The sequence below is a fragment of the Benincasa hispida genome, chromosome 5 (genome assembly GCF_027475165.1).
Source record: "Benincasa hispida cultivar pf3 chromosome 5, pf3_genome.v1.1, whole genome shotgun sequence".
Lineage (NCBI taxonomy): Eukaryota > Viridiplantae > Streptophyta > Magnoliopsida > Cucurbitales > Cucurbitaceae > Benincasa > Benincasa hispida.
The window spans coordinates 19,637,369-19,658,277 of record NC_143482.1 but is presented as its reverse complement, the minus strand read 5'-3'; the positions used below and the strand labels follow the sequence as shown (position 1 = coordinate 19,658,277).

The 20,909-nt window shown below is 34.3% G+C and overlaps 1 protein-coding gene across 1 annotated transcript; it reads right to left on the bottom strand.

Annotated features, from left to right (window-relative positions):
* Window positions 1-6,548: 6,548 nt before the first annotated feature.
* Window positions 6,549-8,065, bottom strand: LOC120078689 (uncharacterized). Its single transcript, XM_090314208.1, has one exon. It carries the CDS (start codon window positions 7,938-7,940, stop codon window positions 6,735-6,737), a length of 1,206 nt encoding a protein of 401 aa, XP_090170334.1. The 5' UTR covers window positions 7,941-8,065; the 3' UTR covers window positions 6,549-6,734.
* Window positions 8,066-20,909: the final 12,844 nt, after the last annotated feature.

The window sequence follows — 20,909 nt, the reverse complement described above, 5'->3', positions numbered from 1 at the left end:
CTCACTCCTCCTGGCATCCAGAGAATACTGAGGTTGCTTTTATAGTAGTCAGTGAAGAGGAATCGTGAAGATTTTATTCTTCAAGTGTAAGTCTTCTATTCCCTTTTTCTCTTCTTAGTTTCTCAAGCATGTTGTATGTTTTGTTTAATTAAATGCATCATCTTAGTTTCTCCTGTCATTCTCAAACCCTAAGAAGAATATCAGAGGTTTCAGTTTGGTGATGTCCTAATTGGGTTTCCAGATCGTAATCTTGATCGAGGGTGTTCTTGAAGAAATTCGTTATTCAAAGGAATTTTTTCCTTTCCCTTTTTCTCTAGAAAAGCATGCTGTAAGTTTAAATTAAATGCATAATCTTTCTTTTAATTCTGTAATTTTTGTAAATTATGTGGAAAACGAAAATTGGGACCGATCCTCGTATTCCGCTACGTAAATCTTCAATGGTTTTTCCTTCATGATCATCCATTTCAATATAAAATTTATGTTCTAGGAGAGTTTCTCTCATCTTAAGGGATGGATTTCTCTTGTTTGGCCATGGATTTGGCCTAAATACCTTTTTCGTTGCATCAAAATGTTTTCAGATAGACACAAGATTGTACTAGGCACTTAATGAGGAGCCCTATTGAAAGTGCGATATTCGACTAGAGAATCGCTTCCGCCAAATTTCATTATCTTTTTTAAGAAATATTGATTTTTTTTTGGAAAAGAGAGCTATTGAACCTAGTAGTTTTAAATTTAAACATTTTATTTATTTGTTTATTTTTATCAACTTTTAGCAATTTTGAACTAAATTTTGTTTTGGTGTTATGGTTTATTTATTTATAAAATTTTTATTTTTTTTAGTTAAATAGTCAGCTCGTTTTGTGGTTTTAAAATTGAATGTACGGTAATAATGATCCAATAATAGTTCATTGAAAAGTCCGTTTGTTACCCGTGGTTTTGTGTATAACTACTTTGAATTTATAAAAATAATAATTACATTATTATTCTTGATGGAAAAATAGGCATGCGCAGTAGAAATGAGGATCAATTTTACTCTAATTGCACAAATTAATCATACAACCCTAAATTAATTAATTAGGATTTTTTTCAAATATTATCTTTGAAGCTCCCAAAACTCTTCTATCTGCTCGAACACGAACCGGAAAACCACTAGAGCTGACCTACTATCCTCTGGACTCAGAACCGGGTTGTGGGACCCCATGGATGAAGAACCCGAGAGAGAGAAAGAGATGAAAATAGAAGAAGATGGATTTTTAGGTTGGGTTTGAATTTTGAATTTTTCTCAAAAACAGAGATTTTTTCCAGCCTAAATTTAGAAATCAATTTTGGCATAATGTCAAAAGTCTTTTTTCCAAATTGAAAACCCAAATTTATAGAAAAAAGCCATGCAAAATTGTATGAAACAAATTCATAAAAACCCAACACCTCAAAATCCACTATCTAAGTGGGCTTGATGTCTCCACTATAAGCCAACACCTAGCCCACTATTTTGTTAGTAGAATTATCCAACAAAAGTTTGGATTTTCCCACTAACTTTAGTCAAAAGGCAAAATTGTCATTTTGTTAAAGTCAAACTTTGACCGAAAAGTCAACATTTTGACTTTTTATGATTTTTTTCGTGTTGACTATTTTTGACCTCCCGAGCATGAATCCGCATTCATTTCCTCGAAATTCAAATCACATTTGAATATAAGGTCAGTCAAAATTTGACTTTTTAAAGTCAAACGTCAACTCTTTGACTTTTTACATCTTTGACCATTTCTATTATTTTCGAGCTTCCAAATATGAACGTATTCATATTCTTGATATTTAAATCACATTTAAATATTAAAGCTGTTTCTCTAAACTGAAAAATCGACCACTATATCACATATACTTGTCGGTTTCTCTCTCTTCACCTAATTCAAACAATTCAAATTATTCTATCATATTGTTATAGATTTATTCCATATGAGCTAGTAAGGGAACCTAATGGACCTATAGATCATGGGCTCCAACGATCCGAGATTAGCTGTCTAAACTCTTTAGATGGAGCTAATCAATATTCGTTAACTCACGGGTCATTCCACTATAATCCCGTAGTTGCACTCCTCTCATTATAGATATATTTGTGTCCATATGATATAACCATGATTAGTAAGTTAATCCTTCATAGGTTGTTCGTAATCTCGGCTGGGTCATAAAAACCCCCGAGACTACATCTTATTCCTTAAGTTCCACTGATCCTCTAATGAACAATTGGTTTAAGGTCCAACCTATAAACTGAACCCCTCTCGGGCCAAGGAAAGGGTGGGGCCCCTTGTTCAATACTAAAGGGAACAACCTATCTACTATCCCTATAACGGGTAGAAGTGAATTCTGTCTTGCACCCTACGTTCCCAGCTATCCACCTGATCTTACCCCTGAAATGGGAGGCTTATTGGACCAGCGATAATGAGCTGCCCTCACCTATGCAGATCAAAGGATAATTCCGAGTGAACAGGAGTTCATAGTTAGCTCAGGATTAAGATTAAGTTACCTAGGTCATCAATTAATGAAATAGTCAATTTTATACATTAAATGACATTTAAAATGTAAAAAAGTGATTATTTCATGGTTCAATCTTATGTAAAATCTTTACATAGGATGCCCCCATTTTCATATCTCCACATGAACGGTTTAGGATCACATCGTTTGTACTAACTACAAAATGGGCCGCATCCATAGTGTCCCTAGAATAAGGCGCCCAATCTTATTCATACACTATAGACCATTTTAGCTATAGATTTGAACTTGATCCACATTTATGTCACTACATAAAGTTCAAACTTAAACTTAATAGCTCTGGATCCTTAGTTTATTGGATTCATGAATATAGAATTTAATTTTACTAAAGATTTTCAATAACAACTTTATTGAACAAGAATATGATATAATAAACTACGAGTTTTAGGACATAAAATCCAATAAACTCCCACTTGGACTAAAATTCCTAGTAGGATCAAACAATGCTGAATTTAACTGTGAGAAATTAATATTACATATGAGTACAATAAACATATGAATACAATAAACTAGGACATTCACGCCCAACATAATCTCCCACTTGTCCTAGTTTAGAAATACTGTAGACCTAAACTCTGTAGGTGACCCTAAAAAACTTTAGCCGTGAGGGTTTTTGTAAAAGGATCAACAATGTTTTGCTTAAAAGATATTTGGGTCACTACAATGTCACCACGGTGTACGATTTCCCAGATAAGGTGGTACTTGCGTTCAATGTGCTTTCCCCATTTATGGCTTCGAGGTTCTTTTAAATTTGCAACTGTACCACTGTTGTCACAATACAAGGTGATGGGTAGATACATATTTGGAACAACTTCCAAATCTGTCAAGAATTTCCTCAGCCATACTGCTTCTTTTGCTGCTTCGCAAGCAACTATGTATTCAGCTTCCATTGTGGAGTCAGCTATACAGGTCTGTTTTACGCTTCTCCATACTACCACTCCTCCGTTAAGAGCGAACACTAATCCAGATGCAGACTTTCTAGCATATTTATCAGTTTGGAAATCAGAGTCAGTGTATCCAGTAAGGATCAGATCCTTAGCACTATACACGAGCATGTAGTCCCTAGGTCTCCTGAGATACTTTAAGATGTTATTAACAGAAGTCCAATGATCAAGTCCAGGATTAGACTAGTATCTATTAACGATCCCTACTGAGTAGCATATGTCAGGTCTAGTACATAACATTACATACATTAGGCTTCCAACTGCGGAGGCATAGGGAATATTTCTCATATCCTCAACTTCTTGAGGTGTCTTAGGACATTGTTCATTTGACAGATGAATTCCATGTCTGAAAGGCAACATACCTTTTTTGGAATTCTGCATTTTATATCTAGACAACATTTTGTCTATATAAGATGCTTGAGACATGGCTAGTGTCCTATTCTTGTGATTCCGAACAATTTGGATCCCAAGAATATACTGCGCATTTCCTAAATCTTTCTTTTGGAATTGTGTATCTAGCCATTGCTTGACGTCAGTAAGATATCCTACATCATTCCCAATGAGCAGAATATCATCGATATATAAAACAAAGAACACTACTACAGAATTAACGATCTTTTTGTAAACACAAGGCTCGTCAACATTCTGTTCAAAGCCATAAGATTTGATTGCAGTATCAAACCTTATATTCCAGGATCTAGAAGCTTGTTTTAATCCATAAATAGATTTCTCAAGCTTACGAACCTTTTGTTCTTAACCCTGAACTATAAACCCCTCTGGTTGAACCATATAGATACTCTCTTCAAGATTGTCATTCAAAAAGGCAGTCTTGACATCCATTTGCCAAATTTAATAATCATAAAAAGTTGCAATGGATAAGAGTATTCTTATCGACTTCAATAGGGCAACGGGAGAGAAAGTTTCTTCATAGTCCACTCCCTCTCTCTGGGTATAACCTTTTGCCATAAGTCGAGCCTTAAAAGTCTGTACTTTACCAGCTTGATCTCATTTTCTCTTGTAGATCCATTTGCAACCAATTGGTTTCACATCGCTTGGTTTATCTACAAGAGTTCAAACTAAATTAAAGTACATTGACTCCATTTCGAGGTCTATAGCTTTTATCCACTGGTCATGGTCCACATCATTCATTGCCTGTTTATAGGTCAATGGATCCTCTACGCCCTCATCAGGTATGATGATTTGAGTTTCGGCTAAACCCAAATAGCGGTCAGGCTGATGAACAACTCTCCCACTACGTCAAGGCACTCTCAACTCTTGAGAAGGATGTGACTGACCAGAAATACTAGCTTTATCTACTACTTTAGTAGATGAACTAGGTATATCTGTAGCGTCTTTTGAAATTTCTTTCAACACTATTTTACTACGTGGTTGATGATTTCTAATGTGGTCTTCCTCTAAGAATGTGATGTTTGTTGATACAAATACCTTGTTTTCTTGAGGATGATAAAACAGACCACCCCTTGTTTCCTTTGGATAACCTACAAATAGGTATAACTTTGATGATGTTCCAATTTCTTGGGATTTTGTAACAACACATGTGCTGGGCAACCCCAAATTCTAAAGTGACGTAAACTACTTTTACGCTCTTTCCATAACTCATAAGGTTTTTCTGAAAAACTTTTAGAGGGAACGTTGTTCAAAATATGGACAACAGATTCAAGTGCATAGCCCCAAAAGAAATCAGGCAATTGAGCATAGCTCATCATAGAGCGAACCATATTTAATAAGGTTCGGTTTCTTCTTTCTGATACACCGTTCTACCGAGGCGTACTAAGTGCAGAGAGTTGTGACTGGATCCCGTTTTCTATCAAATAGTCTTGGAATCGTATGTCCATATACTCTCTACCTCGATCTGATTGAAGTGTCTTTATTGTTTTACCTAATTCATTCTCAACTTCTGCCTTATATTCTTTGAACTTTTCAAGAGAATCAGACTTGTGATGAAGTAGGTAGACATGACCATACCTTGAATAATCATCAATAAAACTAATGAAATATTCATACTCACCTCGAGCCTTGACATTCATTGGTCTACAAAGGTCCAAATGTACGAGCTCTAAGGATACTTTGGCTCTGAGACCGTTTAACTAAAGGTCCAAAAATAAAGTAATTTATTAAAAGATATATTAAGTTGCAATTAGTTCATTAAAAGTATTGATCAATGACAATATAATAATTAATTGGATAGAATAACATTAGTTTAGTTTAACTAATACTTTGAAAAGCTATGGTTGATCATTAATTGGCTACTTATTATCTATTTCTTTTATATCTAAAGGTTTTTTTTGCTCCACAAAGCGTCAGCAGAAGATATTCAAACCATAGACATTGCATTTGAAGCAACATGCCTTAATTAGTCAAACTATGTTCCATCAACCGTAGAAATGTCATAATTATTGAGCTATATGTTTACGCTCAAATTAACTTTTATGTGGATAAGCTATCAAACAAACATAAATATTAGGTTCTGATTCATATCAATGTTGAGTATAGTGTATGTCCTAGAAAACATGTCTTATTGACTTTAGTGCAAATAGGAGGTTGTTTGAATCTATGCTAGAGAATCTTGTAATTAATAAATTATTTAGGTCCTGTTTGGTTTTCTGTTGGATATTTGTGAAACTGGTCTTCGATAACGAATCTGGTAATGGTTTTTTTAAAACCAGAATCCATTAAAAATATGAAAGAAAAGTTGAAAAATTTCCAAATAAACCCTCTCTTTTTCTTTCTCAACCTCCAATTGGTGGTACCACAAACAAAATTAATTATACTTTCATAGTTTTAACCAAATTTTAAGACAAGGAAATTTTTCCAAAACTTTTTTTAAGGAGTTTCTAAATTTTGGTTACGAATTCAAAAACAGTCTATGAGTGAAATGAGAAGAAAAGGTAAATAAATAAGCATATTATTGAACACTGGATCAAATCCGAGACACTGAAGTTATGGTGTAGAGAAGCAAGGAATGTAAATCAGACAAGTAAGCAAAACAATAGATTCAAGGGAATTGGTCTTAAGCTACAAATGTAATACCAGTACACATGCTTCAAAATTGTACATGAAGTACCATTGAGATAAAATATTACCCTGCAAGAGTACTTGAGGGACCATTACACAAGTCAATAAGAAACATAAGCCTTATTAAGCTAATATGTTAGAGTTCTGCCAAGTAAATGGCCCATAACAATGCATGAATCATGGACAAAAGAAAGAATTTGAAGTTAAACATCAAAAAACTTTGATCTCTCCAGCATACAATTGCAACAACCAAGTAACATGTTCAGCAAATTTGGTCACATACTTCTCCAAGAAAGTCTTTTCTGCAGGACGTACTATACTGGTAATGCTCAATTTTTTCTTTAATAAACCTTTTGAATAAAGACTTTGAACAACAGAACACCTAGGGATTATCCTCTTCTCCAAACTATAGATCATCACAGAGGGGTTTGTAGCAATATCCTCTGGCTTGAACCTCATTTTGTGCACAAAAAAGTCCATAGTCTTATAGATATTCTCCTCAGATATAACCAGACATGGAGGATACTTTTTAAAAGCTAAAAGAGTTTGATCCTCTGACCAACCATACTTCCTGTAAGCTTCAATTTTTCTTTCCCAGGTTGAAGAACTCATACTAGAGAGCACTCTAATGGCCTCAACAAACACGTGTTTTGAAGGGTGAAATCCCATATCCTTAACTTGGTTAACAATGCTGGAGAATTTGGAATGTTTTAGGAATACTGAACAAGGGGAACTCGAAGTCAAAAACGAAATCGAAACATCAGAAACTCTAGATTTTTTTAGTAATTCAATGTTGGGGGCAATTTTATGTTGTAAATTCTGAAGAAACGCCCTTGGTGAACGCTTAAGACATTTAATGACCTTTTCATCTCCAGCAAGCACAGATTTAAGGTAGTTGTAACTTGGAATTATATGGTTTTTCAAGCTACTCCCCAAAAACCACGGACATGAATAAACAATTTGAATAGATTCCGACTTGGAAAGCCCAATGGAATGCAGAAATTTAAATTTGGGCAAAAGTGTTCTATCAGCGTTAGAAAACAAAAAACGGGGGTAATGCTTAACTATCCTAAAAATCTGAGATTCGGTGAACCCTTGTGTTCGTAGAAGCGAGAGAACCAAATCAGGTTGTTTAGGAGTTTTGAAATTTACCTTAGACGCAACCTCCAGAGCAGTCTGTAATGGCATTCCGCATGAATTGACGAGGTATGAAACTGTGAAACCATGTAATTGTAAGACCCCATCGCCCAAAGCTCCAAGCGATCCTTTGTCGGGAAGCGATGAGAAGAATTTAGAGGTAAATGGAGCGTCTCGATGAAACCCTAGATTGTCGAACAAAGTGGTGGTGAATGCGGTGCGCCGGGTAGAATTTGGGAGTTTGGGCCCTAGAATTCGGAACATTTTGAAGAGAGTCATTGCGAGTCTGCTATGGATTTTTGAACATGCTACCTACAATGGAAGCCATTGACGAGAATTGAGAGAAACTCACGCTCGCAACTCGATACTAAATTCATAGACGTTTTTTATGGATTTATGATAGCTGACCCACCTCATAAATAATTTTAACTTGCGAAAGAAGGAGAAGAGCTTAGTTCAAATGGCATAATGTTCATATTATCAGTTTTGATGTTCGATTTTTCTACTCACATATTAATTACAATACTTCTTTAAAAAAATTCTAACTTTTATTTATGTCAAACTCCATTTATACTTCTTTATTATCGTAGGTCTATGGTGATTTCTAATTTTTTTTATTCAAACACAATAAACAAAATGTGAGAAAATAAAGAAAACATGACAAACTAACCATACACATTCTAACGTATAGCAAGAATGACATTTATAACCTCAACTCATGATCTTATTTTTTTTATCCAAAAATACAACAAACTTTAAAAAAATAATAGAAACACAACATAAAAATAGAGATCGCGTTAGGTTGACATAAATATAGTCATCCATAACGTGATACATTCTAAGAACAATGGGAATGGGATGTGGTAGTGTGATGTACATAAGCGGAAGCTTAAAATTCATGCATTTGTGAGGGATGAGTCATAAAAAATAAAAGGTCTTTGAAAAGGATCATTGGTACAAAAAAACTCAAATTCAAATCTAAGGTTAAATGGAAAATTTGTATTACGTGATTTATAATTATAATTTAGTTTCTATGATTTAATAAAACTATTTTAAATACTCCTTACATATGATAACCAGGAACTATTTATGAGATTTGATGAAATTATAAGGTTTAAATTTTAACTTTTAAACATCGAATTAAATTAGGATCTTTCTCCCAACTATAGAAATGTAATTTAACCTAATGTTCCCTTTTTAAAAAAAAAAAAAAAGATAAGGTAAAATGAGTTGATTTGAAATCATTTTAAAAATTGGTTATGAATATTGCTAAGAATATTTTGCTTTCAATTTATCACAGTAAGTTTTAGTAATGGTTGGCACTCAAGTCTCGTCTACATTGGTATATATCATTGGCACAACTCATCAGCTAAAATCCAAGGTATTGGCATTTTTCTTTTGGGATGTGCATTCCACTATGTCTCCTCTTGGTATCATATAGGCTTAAGCCTTGCCTTCAGCAACCCTCAACATTTGCCTGTGAAGGTTGGATCATTGACTTCTTAAGGAGTGATGCAATTGTTCACATGTGGTGAAGTAATTAATGCTCTTCATAACAGTTACACTTCCTGAGTATCAATAGGCAGTTGTGTCAGACTGCCTCCTAAGAGTGCTAATTTGCACTGGAGCATTCTAGTCGTTGGATGGTCGTCCATCCGATAGATGTCATTGATTGTAGATTTATATAAATAGTGACCTTTGGTCGTGACAATGGATTTATTATTCTTGCGTCTGACTTTATTAGACCCAAGTAGTCAAGTAGTGGTAAGTTGTCGAATTTCTTTTTTCGTAGTCGTTCTTCTTGCTACCTATCTGTTATGGTTAGACAACCTACTCATGCTCCTCCTATGGAGCTTGGTAATATGGATGGATCTCCATCTCCGCTCGTCCCGTCGCCAACCTCTTCTAGATCTGACGGTCGACGTTGTTCAAGCTCTCTATCGCAGCCATTTTGGGTTGATTTTTTTTTTTTTTTTTGTCGGAATCTTGGTCAATTTTGGGTAAGATTTGAGTTTTAAGTTTTCCTTGGAAGATTTTGGGTATTCATTTGTTTTGGGATAAAACTGATAATGCCAATTATGTTTGGGCTCAGATTCGAGCTTTGGAGGGATTTTAAGGTCGAAAGCACGCGGTGTGACATTACAAATGTTTGATTTTGGTAAGTTTTCATACCTAGGACCCTTTTGGATTAAGAGTAATTGTTGAAAATTTAGTTATTAAACTTTGGTTTTGATTTATGTTCAGATTGGACACATAAATTGAACATTGGAACTTGCTTCGAACCAAGCCACAACTTTGGTAAGTTAAATTGGGACATCTAGATTAATTTGGTTAATTAGATTTAGACCCTAAGGAATAATTTTAAAATTTTGGATTTATTGTTTTGGGCCAGGTGTACTAAATTAAAATTTCTAATTTATGTTATAGGTTGAATTCAAGTCTTCCAAAAGTTTTAAGAAGATTAATTATTTGGATTAAAATTTGTGATCAAATTTTGATGTATGTAATCTTACTATTGGATTTGCCTATGTGCCAGACAACGAAATTTAAGTTTTGTTTGAGATTCTGAGGTTGTTTGTAAAGAATTGCATGAGGATAAAGAAGTTGCTCTGATTATGCATGAAAGATGTCACGAATGAACTTCACTATTGTTGTTATATGAACTTCTGATTGATCTATGAGTATATGAGATGTATTTACATGTTATGGGACCATGTTATGATGCATGTGATGTTTACGATAGTGATAGTATCCTTATCTAGATACCCACTAGAGGTGGTGACCTCCTTCGGGGTTCCAGAGATTGTGCTTCCTACGAGATTCACTAGAGGTGGTGTTTTCTTCAGGATTCACTAGAGGTTGTGTTTCCTTCGAGATTCACTAGAGGTTGTATTTCCTTCGGGATTCACTAGAGGTGGTGTTTCCTTCGGGATTCACCAGAGGTTGTGTTTAGTTTGGGATTCACTAGAGGTTGTGGGTACTTTTAAACTACAGTAGGATGAGTTCAAATATTCATTTATTTGTCTTCCATGAAAACTAGAGGATTATGTGCATCCCACTAGATGTCGCCATCTAAAGAACATAGATGCCTAGTCTGACCCAGTAGTGGGATTACTTACTAAGTATTTTTATACTCACCCTTTCTCATGTTTAGTTTTTTTCAGGTAAGGAGGACGCGCTAGCAAATGACAAATAGAATCTGTGACAAGCTACTAGGACCAGTTATATGCTTCCGCTCATAGCTTCAAGATTTTCTATATTTTTGTTTCTTGTCTTGGTATTTAAAACTCACAATTTCGTTATTTGCATTTCTGACTTTTAAGAAAGTTTTCTAGATTGGTTTTTCTTTTATGATTTGTTTGGGTACTCTATGACTTCGATTTCAATTATTTAGTTTTAATGAAATCTTTTAATTTACGTTATTTATTTGGTTTTTATTAAGCTATGAAAAGTTATCATTTTAAATTTCATGCTCACATGCTTACAGTAACGACTTAGCTTGAGTCTTAGGGAGTCGGGCCGTTACAAATATATTGGAGGAAAATTTTGGATAAGAATTTGAAAGTAAAGAAAATAAAAATAATTAAGATTTTGAAAATTAAAAGGAATTTGAATTTTAAGAAGAAAAATGGAAAATTATGGTTTTAAATTTTATCCTCTTTAATTTTGGAGTTTGGATCTAAATTAGAGAAGATAATTAATTTAAATCGAGTTGATAAGAAAAATTTGGATTTAATTTAAATTAATTAGATTATGGAATTTTTAGTTTAGTTAGATTATGAAATTTCTAATTCAATTAGAATATGGATTCCCAAATTAATTGGAATATGAATTTTCTAATGAACTCAAATATGCATTTCTTAATTAGAGAAAATGTCATATTCAAAAAGGAAATCTAATCTATCTACTACTTTGATTAATCTACTACTTCAAGTTATGAAATCCCAAGTAATTTAGGATTATGATTATTTTTCTTCTGTAAATACAACCATCTACTTCATTCCAAACTGTTCACTTCACTTTAAAGGGAGGTCGATTACAAAGAAAAATCCTTGGTACTTTCACATTTCTTTAGTCGTTCACCATTTTGCATTTGTCGGTCACCGCCACTTGCTAGATTTTGTTTGGTGAGTTGTTGATGAGTTTTCTTTGGATTTCTTGATGAATTCTTTAGTACACATTGAATTTTGGGTCAAACTTGATTTACACATAAGCTTTGGAGCATCAATTTAGTAGGATTGTATCAACAGCAGTGGAAGCACAAAAATCATCTAAGCACTAAAATTCACTAATTTTGGCATAATATAAAGCATGCTTCTGCAGAAAAATGGGTTTCAAGGTATACCTCTTGTAGAACTTCTTCAAAGCTTCTTCTTCAGCTACAATCTTCTTTATATCTTGTTGTATACCACCTCAAGATCTTCTCCACTATTCTCTTGGTGCTGTAGATTGAGTTGTGGGACTTAAAACAAGCTTGAATCAAGGGATGAAGGAGAAAAGCTCACTGCAGCAACCTTGTTGAAGAACCATTCTTCAAACCAGTTTTTCTCTATAAAACTCTATTGATTGCATGCCCGATTTTCATTCCAATCTCTTCATTATATTGCAAATCAACATGCAAAGAGAATAGTTGCATAAGTTCCAGCTCATGCTTGGAGAATACAAGACCAAGATATTGCAATATGTGTGAGCTAATTCAAAGATGGATAATGGAAAAATCCATTTTTCCATTTTGTGTTTTTGTTTTTCAATTTTCCAATGTTATCTAAAAATCAAAATTTGATTTTATAAATTCTATTTTGATTTTAAAAATGAAAAATTAATTAATTTCATAAATTAATTATTAAATAAAACTTAATTAATTTAATATCAAATATTAAATTAATTTTAACACATATCCATCTTTATATATTTAAATCATATTTAAATATATAAATTCTCCTATTCCATTTAATTCTAAAATTAAACATAATTATATCTCATATAATTAATAATTCCCTTAATTCTAATTTGAACGTTTCAAATTAACTTATTACGCTATTCTAGAGCTAGTCCGTTACGAGCTAGTAGGGGGACCTTGCGGACCTACAGATCATGGGCTCCAACGATCCGAGATTAATTGGCTAAACTCATTAGACCAAATTAATCCCCATTCGTTAACTAATGAGTCATTCCACTAAAGCCCATAGTTGCACTCCCTTCACTGTAGATATATTATGTCCATATGATTTAACCATAATCAGTAAGTCGACCCTTCACAGGTTGTTCGTAATAACGGCTGGGTCAAATATCTGTTTTACCCCCGAGATTACGTCTTATTCCTCAAGTCCCTACTGATCCTCTAATGAACAACTGATTTGTGATTCAATCAACAAACCAAACTCTTTCAGCCAAGTGAGAGGGTGGGTCCCTTGTTCAAGACCTAGATTCAGTACTTGAGAGAACAACCTTTCTCCTATCCCTTAATCGGGTAGGCGTGAACTCTATCTTACATCCTATGTCCCTAGCTATCTATCTGGTCTTATCCCTGAAATGGGAGTCTTATTGAGCCAGCGCTGTTGAGCCAACCCTCAACTATGCAAATCTAAGGACAATCCCGAATAAACAGGAATTCTTAGTTAGCTCAGGATTAAGATCTAGTTACCTAGGTCATCTAGGTGAAATAGTCAGTCTTAAACAGTAAACAGTGTTATAAAGTAAGAGTGACTTATTTATTGGTCTTGATCTTATGCAAACTCATTGCATAGGACACTCACACTCCTCATGTTATAACATGTACGAATTAGGATCACATCGTATATAACACTTTACAACTACAGAGTAGGTCGCATCCAATGGTATTACCAGAATAAGGTACCCAACCTCATTCATATACCATAGATCATTTTGACTATTTACTGGAATCTGATCCACTTTTATGTCTCCACATAAAGTTCAAGTACTCATACAATAGTCATGGTTTTTAGTTTATTGGATTTAGGCTTTCATACAATTTATGAGATAAATAACAAGTATATTGATTATAGAAAATGTTTATCATTTTACAAACTGCGAGTTTTTAGGACATAAAACCCAACAATACTCCCACTTGGACTAAAACTCTAGTGGATCAATATATACAAATATATACAATGTTGAGTTTACATGTAGAGAATAAAATGTACAAATACAATAAACTAGGGCATCACAATACCCATCAATTCTCCCACTTGCCCTAGTGATACAAACTCGTAGACCTAGTCCTATTAGGTGACCCTCGAACACTTTAGCCGAGAGGGCCTTCGTAAATGGATCAGCTATGTTTCTTTTGCTGCTTCACTTGTAGCTACATACTCAGCTTCCATTGTGGAGTCCGCAATATAAATCTGCTTGATTCTCCTCCACACAGCTGCTCCTCTGTTAATAGTGAATACTGACCCTGAAGTTGATTTCCTCGAATCAATATCGGTCTGAAAGTCAGAATCAGTGTATCCAGTAAGGATTAGATCCTTAGGACCAAACACGAGCATATAATCTCTCGTTCTCCGAAGATATATGAAAATTTTTTTAATAGCAGTCCAATGGTCATGACTAGGATTGGACTGGAATCTGCTGACAATTCCTATGGCATAGCATATATCGGGACCAGTACACAACATTACATACATTAAACTCTCAACTACAGATGCATATGGAATTTGATTCATCTCCTTCAACTTCTTGAGGTGTCTTAGGACTCTATTCCTTAGACAAGTGAATTCCATGCCTAAAAGGTAAAAATCCTTTCTTGGAATTTTGCATTTTATACTTAGACAACATCTTGTCTATATAAGATGCTTGAGATAATGCTAATGTTCTGTTCTTGTGATTCCGAACTATTTAGATTCCAAGAACATATTGTGCTTCTCCCAAATCTTTCATTTGGAATTGTGAAGCCAACCATCTCTTAACATCAGCTAGATATTTTACCTCATTCCCAATGAGCAGAATATCATTAACATACAATACTAGAAAAGCGACAGTTTTGTTGACGATTTTCTTGTATACACAGGGTTCGTCAACATTTTGTTCAAAGCCATAAGATTTGATCATAGTGTCAAATCTCATATTCCAGGATCGAGATTTGATTGAAATTGTATGATATAATATCTGAGGGCATTTTGGTAATTTTTCATGACAAAATATATATATATATATATATGTGATATAGGGTAACTGCTAACCTACTTATTCGATAGTGTACACCTTACGATTGATTGTGTGTTCCTTCGGGTTCACACCTAAGACTATTATGTGACACTTGGGTTCACATTTATGAATGTTTTGTGTACCTTCGGGTATACACCTATAACTGACATGTGCTCCTTCGAAACACACCTACGACTGATATTTTTGAAGGAAATTTTCGAAAAGATCATTTGAGCGGAAGCAAAGATCGTCCCAAATTCAAATTTTATTGAATATAAAGTTTTATAGTAAAACAACAACAAGATATGCATTTACTTAAATTTACAACATGCTTTAAAACAATCACATACGGTTTCAGAATCCCTTACCTTTGAAGAACCCTTTCTTCAAGAACTCCCTCATACAAGCCACGAATAGAACTCCTCCACGTGGATCTCCTTCTTCAAGAATAGACACCACCACTTGAGAACCTTATGTATTCTCTTGGAATAAAGGATTCAAGCAAGAGTTGTGGGCTTTGCTTGAATCCTTGGAAGAGGGAAGGATACGGAGAGGAAGAGGGGGATGGGAAGAACTTTTCTTCTCTGTGAGTTTTTCCTTAAAGAGAACACTTCTTCTATGAGAGAATTAGAGAAGAAGATGATCAATTCATTCAACTTCTTGAATCCCACCTAAGTTAACTTGAGAGAATGGGGGGAAGGAGTTATAACTCCTTCCCTTTTTATTAATTTAAATTAAAAATTAGAATATATATATATATAATAACTACTTTATTATATATACATTATCTGTTATATCAAATATAACATATAGCCTATAGTTTTATATTGTATCAAATACTATTGGGATTGGTGTTCTAATTCTCCCAGAGTCTCGTAGTTTGTAAACAGTGTCTACATATTGTTATTAATAAAATAAAAGTTATTTTATTTACATTTACTCATATCCAATAAACTAAGATTCCTGGTTATTACATGTAAACTTAAGCATATATGTGAGACATACAAGTGGATCATGCCTTAAGTAATAACCTAAATGGTCTGTTGTATAAGGATAAGGAGGGATATCTTATCCTGGTGACACTACGGATACGAATCACTTTGTAGATGTTTACAAGTGTTGTAAACTGCTACAAATGGTCTGATCCTGACCATTCATGTGGACATGCGAGCGGAGGTGTCCTATACAAAGAGTTTGTATAAGTCCGGACCACGAGATGATTAGTCTCTTTATATAACGCCATTGATAATTGAGACTTACATTTCACTAAAATGAACATAGGTGACATGACCTTAATTCTGAGTGTTTTAGGGACTCCTGCCTATGAGGGCGGTCCTTTGATTAGTATGGGTGAGAGTTGCCAGATTGCTAACTTAACAAGCCTACCTTTTTGGGGATTTGTCTGATTGGGGAGTTGGGAACTCAGTTACACAAGATGGAATTTATTCCTTCCCCGAAGTAGGGTTAAGTGGATAAATTGCTCCCTTAAGGGCTGATTCCAAGTCTTGAACATAGTGGCCACATCCTCTCTTTGGAAGAGAGGACTCAGTCCTAGTAGGACTATGACTTATTGTTCATTAGAGGAATCAGTGGTACAAAAAGAGTTAGATGTAACTACAGGATTGGCCCAACTGTACTTATGAGCGATTTGTGAAGAGTTATTGCATTGTTGATTGGTTATATGGACATAGAAATATATCTGTAGTGAGAAGAGTGCATCTTTCGATCTTTAATGGAGTGTCCAACAGGTAACAGATGGTGGATCTCGTGACTAAAGAGTTTAGTCAGTTATTCACGTACCGTTGGAGCTTGAAGCTACAAGTCCATAAGGTTCCCTTGGTAGCTCAATGGATTTAAGTTGCGAATCAGTTTTTGGGTCAGTTTGAAGTGTTCAAATTGACAAGAGGGAGTTTGATTATATATAATATAATTAAATTGGTTCAGTTATACGTGATATAATTGATTTGATGTATGAGATACATTAATTGGAGGCATTGATATAAATATGAATTATATCAAGGAGAAAAGAACTATGGTTTAAATATTACATATGATGTGATATTGAAACTATAGGTTATAAATATAATATGATAAGTTAGTTATTATATTTATTTATAATCAAACAATTATGAGATAATTGTTGAATTGGTTATTCTTTTCTTTATTAATCGTACAAGTGGGAGGTTAATTTCAGTTATTTGATAATTGAAGGATAAAAATGAAAAGTGTTTTCATTTTGTAAGGTATTGCTTCATTAAGTAATTCACCAATCGTTTACTCACGATAGCCTACATGATAGCCCTCACGAGAAACTAAATGATAGTGAGATATTTGCTAAATGATCGTGTAAGCGAGATTTGCTAAACGATCATGTAAGCGAATATGCTAAACGATCGTGTAAGTGAGATTTGCTAAAAGATCGTGTAAGCGAGATACTAAGTGATTAGGCAAGAGTCTAAGCGATCGTGTAAACAACTGAGCGAGAGACTAAACGATTGGCTAGACGATTCTCACGTAAGTGAGATCTACTAAACGATCAAGCATTCTCAGTCTATGCGATAGACAGATTCTTTCTCCCACTTACTTGGTTGTGTAGTTCGGTCGTTGGATTCCTCCTTCCCTCTACCAAATTCACATAGAGCCCACATCTCCTGGATTCTCACTCCGAGAATACCAAGGTTGACGAGTGATAGTGTCGAAGGGTGTTTGTTCGTGTTGAAGTCTGTTCGTGATTGCAAGCGACAATGAGAGATTGCTGGCCAAACGATTGGAGCGGCAACAAGAAATCACTGTTCCATTGCTAACGAAAGCCAAAGGTTTGGTTGGATAGCGACAACGAGAGATTTCCAGAAGAAGAGTTCTTCAAGGGTATGTCTCTCTCCTTTTGTATTTGTGTAAGATACCATGTTGTAATTTGGTATAAGATGCATAACTAATCTGTATATTTATGAATGCTTTGTATTCTTGCACAATGGGCTTGGAAAGATCTTGCTTCCGCTCATGGAGATCTCGGTTTAGGTTTTGATATTCCAAATCCATTGTTGTCAAGAATTGCATTTACTTTTATGGTGGGTGTTAAGCATGTCTATATTATGTTTAAGTGTTAAATGTGTTTGTAGATATAGATTAAGGGAGTTTATGGGATGATTTCCTCTTGTTATTGCTTTCTTTTACATTTTCAAAGTTAATTGTAAGGGCCCCTGTGTTTTTGGGCATATTAACTTGCTATCGAGTCTGTAATTCAAAGTGTTTGAGTATGTTCGAGTCGCTCGTGATGAAGCTTAAAGGCATGGAGATGCATTCTACTTTAAGGAAGAAGAAGACCAAGCATTGGTCAGATTGTGTAAACGACGAGGTAAACGATAGTTGAGTATGGGATACTCATTGTAAGGTAGACGCACGCACACTAAACAATCATGTAGGTCAACATGCTTCATCGCATAGTCATTGGCTACACGATCGCGGGGTAAATGTTACTTAGCACTTGTTCTTCGATCATCTAGACGATCATGCTTCATAGCATAGTAATCGTCTACACGATCGATTAAACTTGCATTTAAACTTGGTCTGCTGCATGATTAAGTGGCCTTCATGCTTAATCGTATAGTCAAAGGTACATGATCGTTGCTACACGATCGTGGTTACTCGTTCATCTTTACTATACAATCACAAAGAAGGCTTCGCCTGGGTGGTTCAAGACCCGGTTCGCTTGTTGAACCAGTTTCTCGATGGTTTAATGTAATAGATAGTTTTATTTTTGTTTTTTAAGGCTAATCATCTCGGTCCATTAATTTTGGTGAATGTATATAAGATGTATGTTTAAATTATATGTCATATAGTATGCTATATAGTTTTAAATCCCACCATATGTTATGCATTGGTCATGCATCATCTCTATATTGTAAGAGTTATGATATAGTAGTTTGCATGATTAAATTACATAAGAGCATGCTCATACATCATGAAATATAAGAGTTATGTGTATGCATTAAGCATATTCATGTATCATCTTTATATTATAAGAGTTATAGTATAAGGGTGTACGGAAGCATGTATGTTTGGTTCATTGCTTTGTTATATAAGGGTTATATAAAAGTAACAATGAATGAACAATGCATGGAGCATGACACTTAAGCTTATTTATAAGAGTTATGAATGCCTTGTATGTGTTGCTTTGCATTATGAATGGTTTTGGTTGTTTCCGTTTATAAGTGTTATAATAGAAATTAGAACTAAAATCGATAAGAAAGAGTTGCAAACGAACTTAGGTGAACTCATGTTTTAAAAGGGTTTTAAAATTGGATTGAGATAGACCTAAGTTCAAGGTTCTAATGAGATTATATACCTAAGTTTAATCTTTTGAATCAGTTTAATTGGATTAAATTGATTGGAATAAAAGATTAAATTTGTATTAAATCTATTTATAAGGGACCTTTTGTCTAAGGCGGGTTCTGTCTATGTTGGAGTATTTAAGCTGATGGAAATGGAACACCCCTACCTGGGAACCTACCTGGGAATGTGAATTAGATAGGTTTTCTGCAAGCATGCGTTGATCAAATACTTCGTTAAAGAGTTTAATGAATGATTATCAAAAGTTGTTCAACTTTCCAAAGTAAACATTACTTTTGGGCAAACCTAAAAAGTCACTTAGTTAAAACCCTTAGCCATGTTTTTCTAAGTAAACTAAACCCTAGGTTATAAAATACTCAGTGAGAGGAAAAGATATATATGATATGTCAATTCCACTCACGGTTCTCCCTGAATGTTCTGTTGGGAATGTCCTAGAACTCGCAGTTCGTGTTAAACATTTCTATTTAATCAATAACAATGACTTGTTGATTTTGCATCTTATTATGAAAATCCAATAAACGTATCCTTGGCTATAGTCTGAATGCTGTAACTTTATATAGTGACATAAACATGATCAAGTTGATAGTATATAGCCTAAATGGTCTAATAAGTATATGGATGAAATTGGGTATCTCATCTTGATAACACTATTGGATGCGACCCACTCTGTAGTTGTTACAAGAAGTTGTAAGGTACTACAAACGATGTGATCCACAAATCGTTCATGTTGAGACATGAGAGTGGGGGTATCCTATGCAATGAGTTTGCATATAGACTGGACCACGAAAATAGTCAATTTTCTTTATAACGACCGTTTACTGTTAAAACTGACTATTTCATTTATTATATAACCTAGGTTAACTCAATCTTAATCCTGAGCTAGCTATGAACTCCTGTTTGTTCAGGATTATCCTTTGATCTGCAAACGGTGAGAGTAGTCCAACAACACTGCTCAATAAGCTTACAATTTTGGGGATAAGACCGGATGAATAGCTGGGGACATAGCCTTGCAAGATGGAATTCACTTCTACCCTATTTAGGGTTAGCAGATAGGTTATTCTCTTAAGTACTAAATCCAGGTCTTAAACAATCGGGGCCCCGCCTTCTCATGATAGAGAAAGGATTTGATTCATAGAGATTATGAATCAAAATTGCTCATTAGAAGATCAGTAGGAACTTAAGGAACAAGATGTACGAGGGTAAAACGATATTTTTGACCTAGCTATGATTACGAACAACCTGTGAAAGATCGACTTACTGATTATGGTTATTAAGTGGACATAATATATCTACAGTGAAGGGAGTTGAACTATAGGCTATAGTGGAGTGTCCCATTAGTTAACGAATGAGGGTTAGATCGGACTAATGTGTTTGGCCGATTAATCTCGAATCGTTGGAGTCCAAGATCTGTAGGTCCTAGCTCGTAAATGGATAAGCTTTAGGGTAGCTTGAGATATTAATTTGAAACGTTCAAATTAAACGAAACAAGAGAATAAATGTTTAAATATGATTTAAATATATAAAGATGATTATTGTGTAAAGTTTAATTTAATATTTGATATTAAATTAATTATTATTTTATTAATTTGTGAAATTAATTTATGAAAATCAAATTTTGAATTAAAATGATTTAATATCTTTTTTTTTTTAGAAAAGAAAATGAAGATCGTTTTGCATGATTTTACATAATGGAAAAAGAGTTTTCTCCATTATTATCATCTTTATGCTCAC

Excerpts from the sequence above, each read along its gene's own strand:
- LOC120078689 (XM_090314208.1), bottom strand. The coding sequence starts at position 7,940 with ATGACTCTCTTCAAAATGTTCCGAATTCTAGGGCCCAAACTCCCAAAT.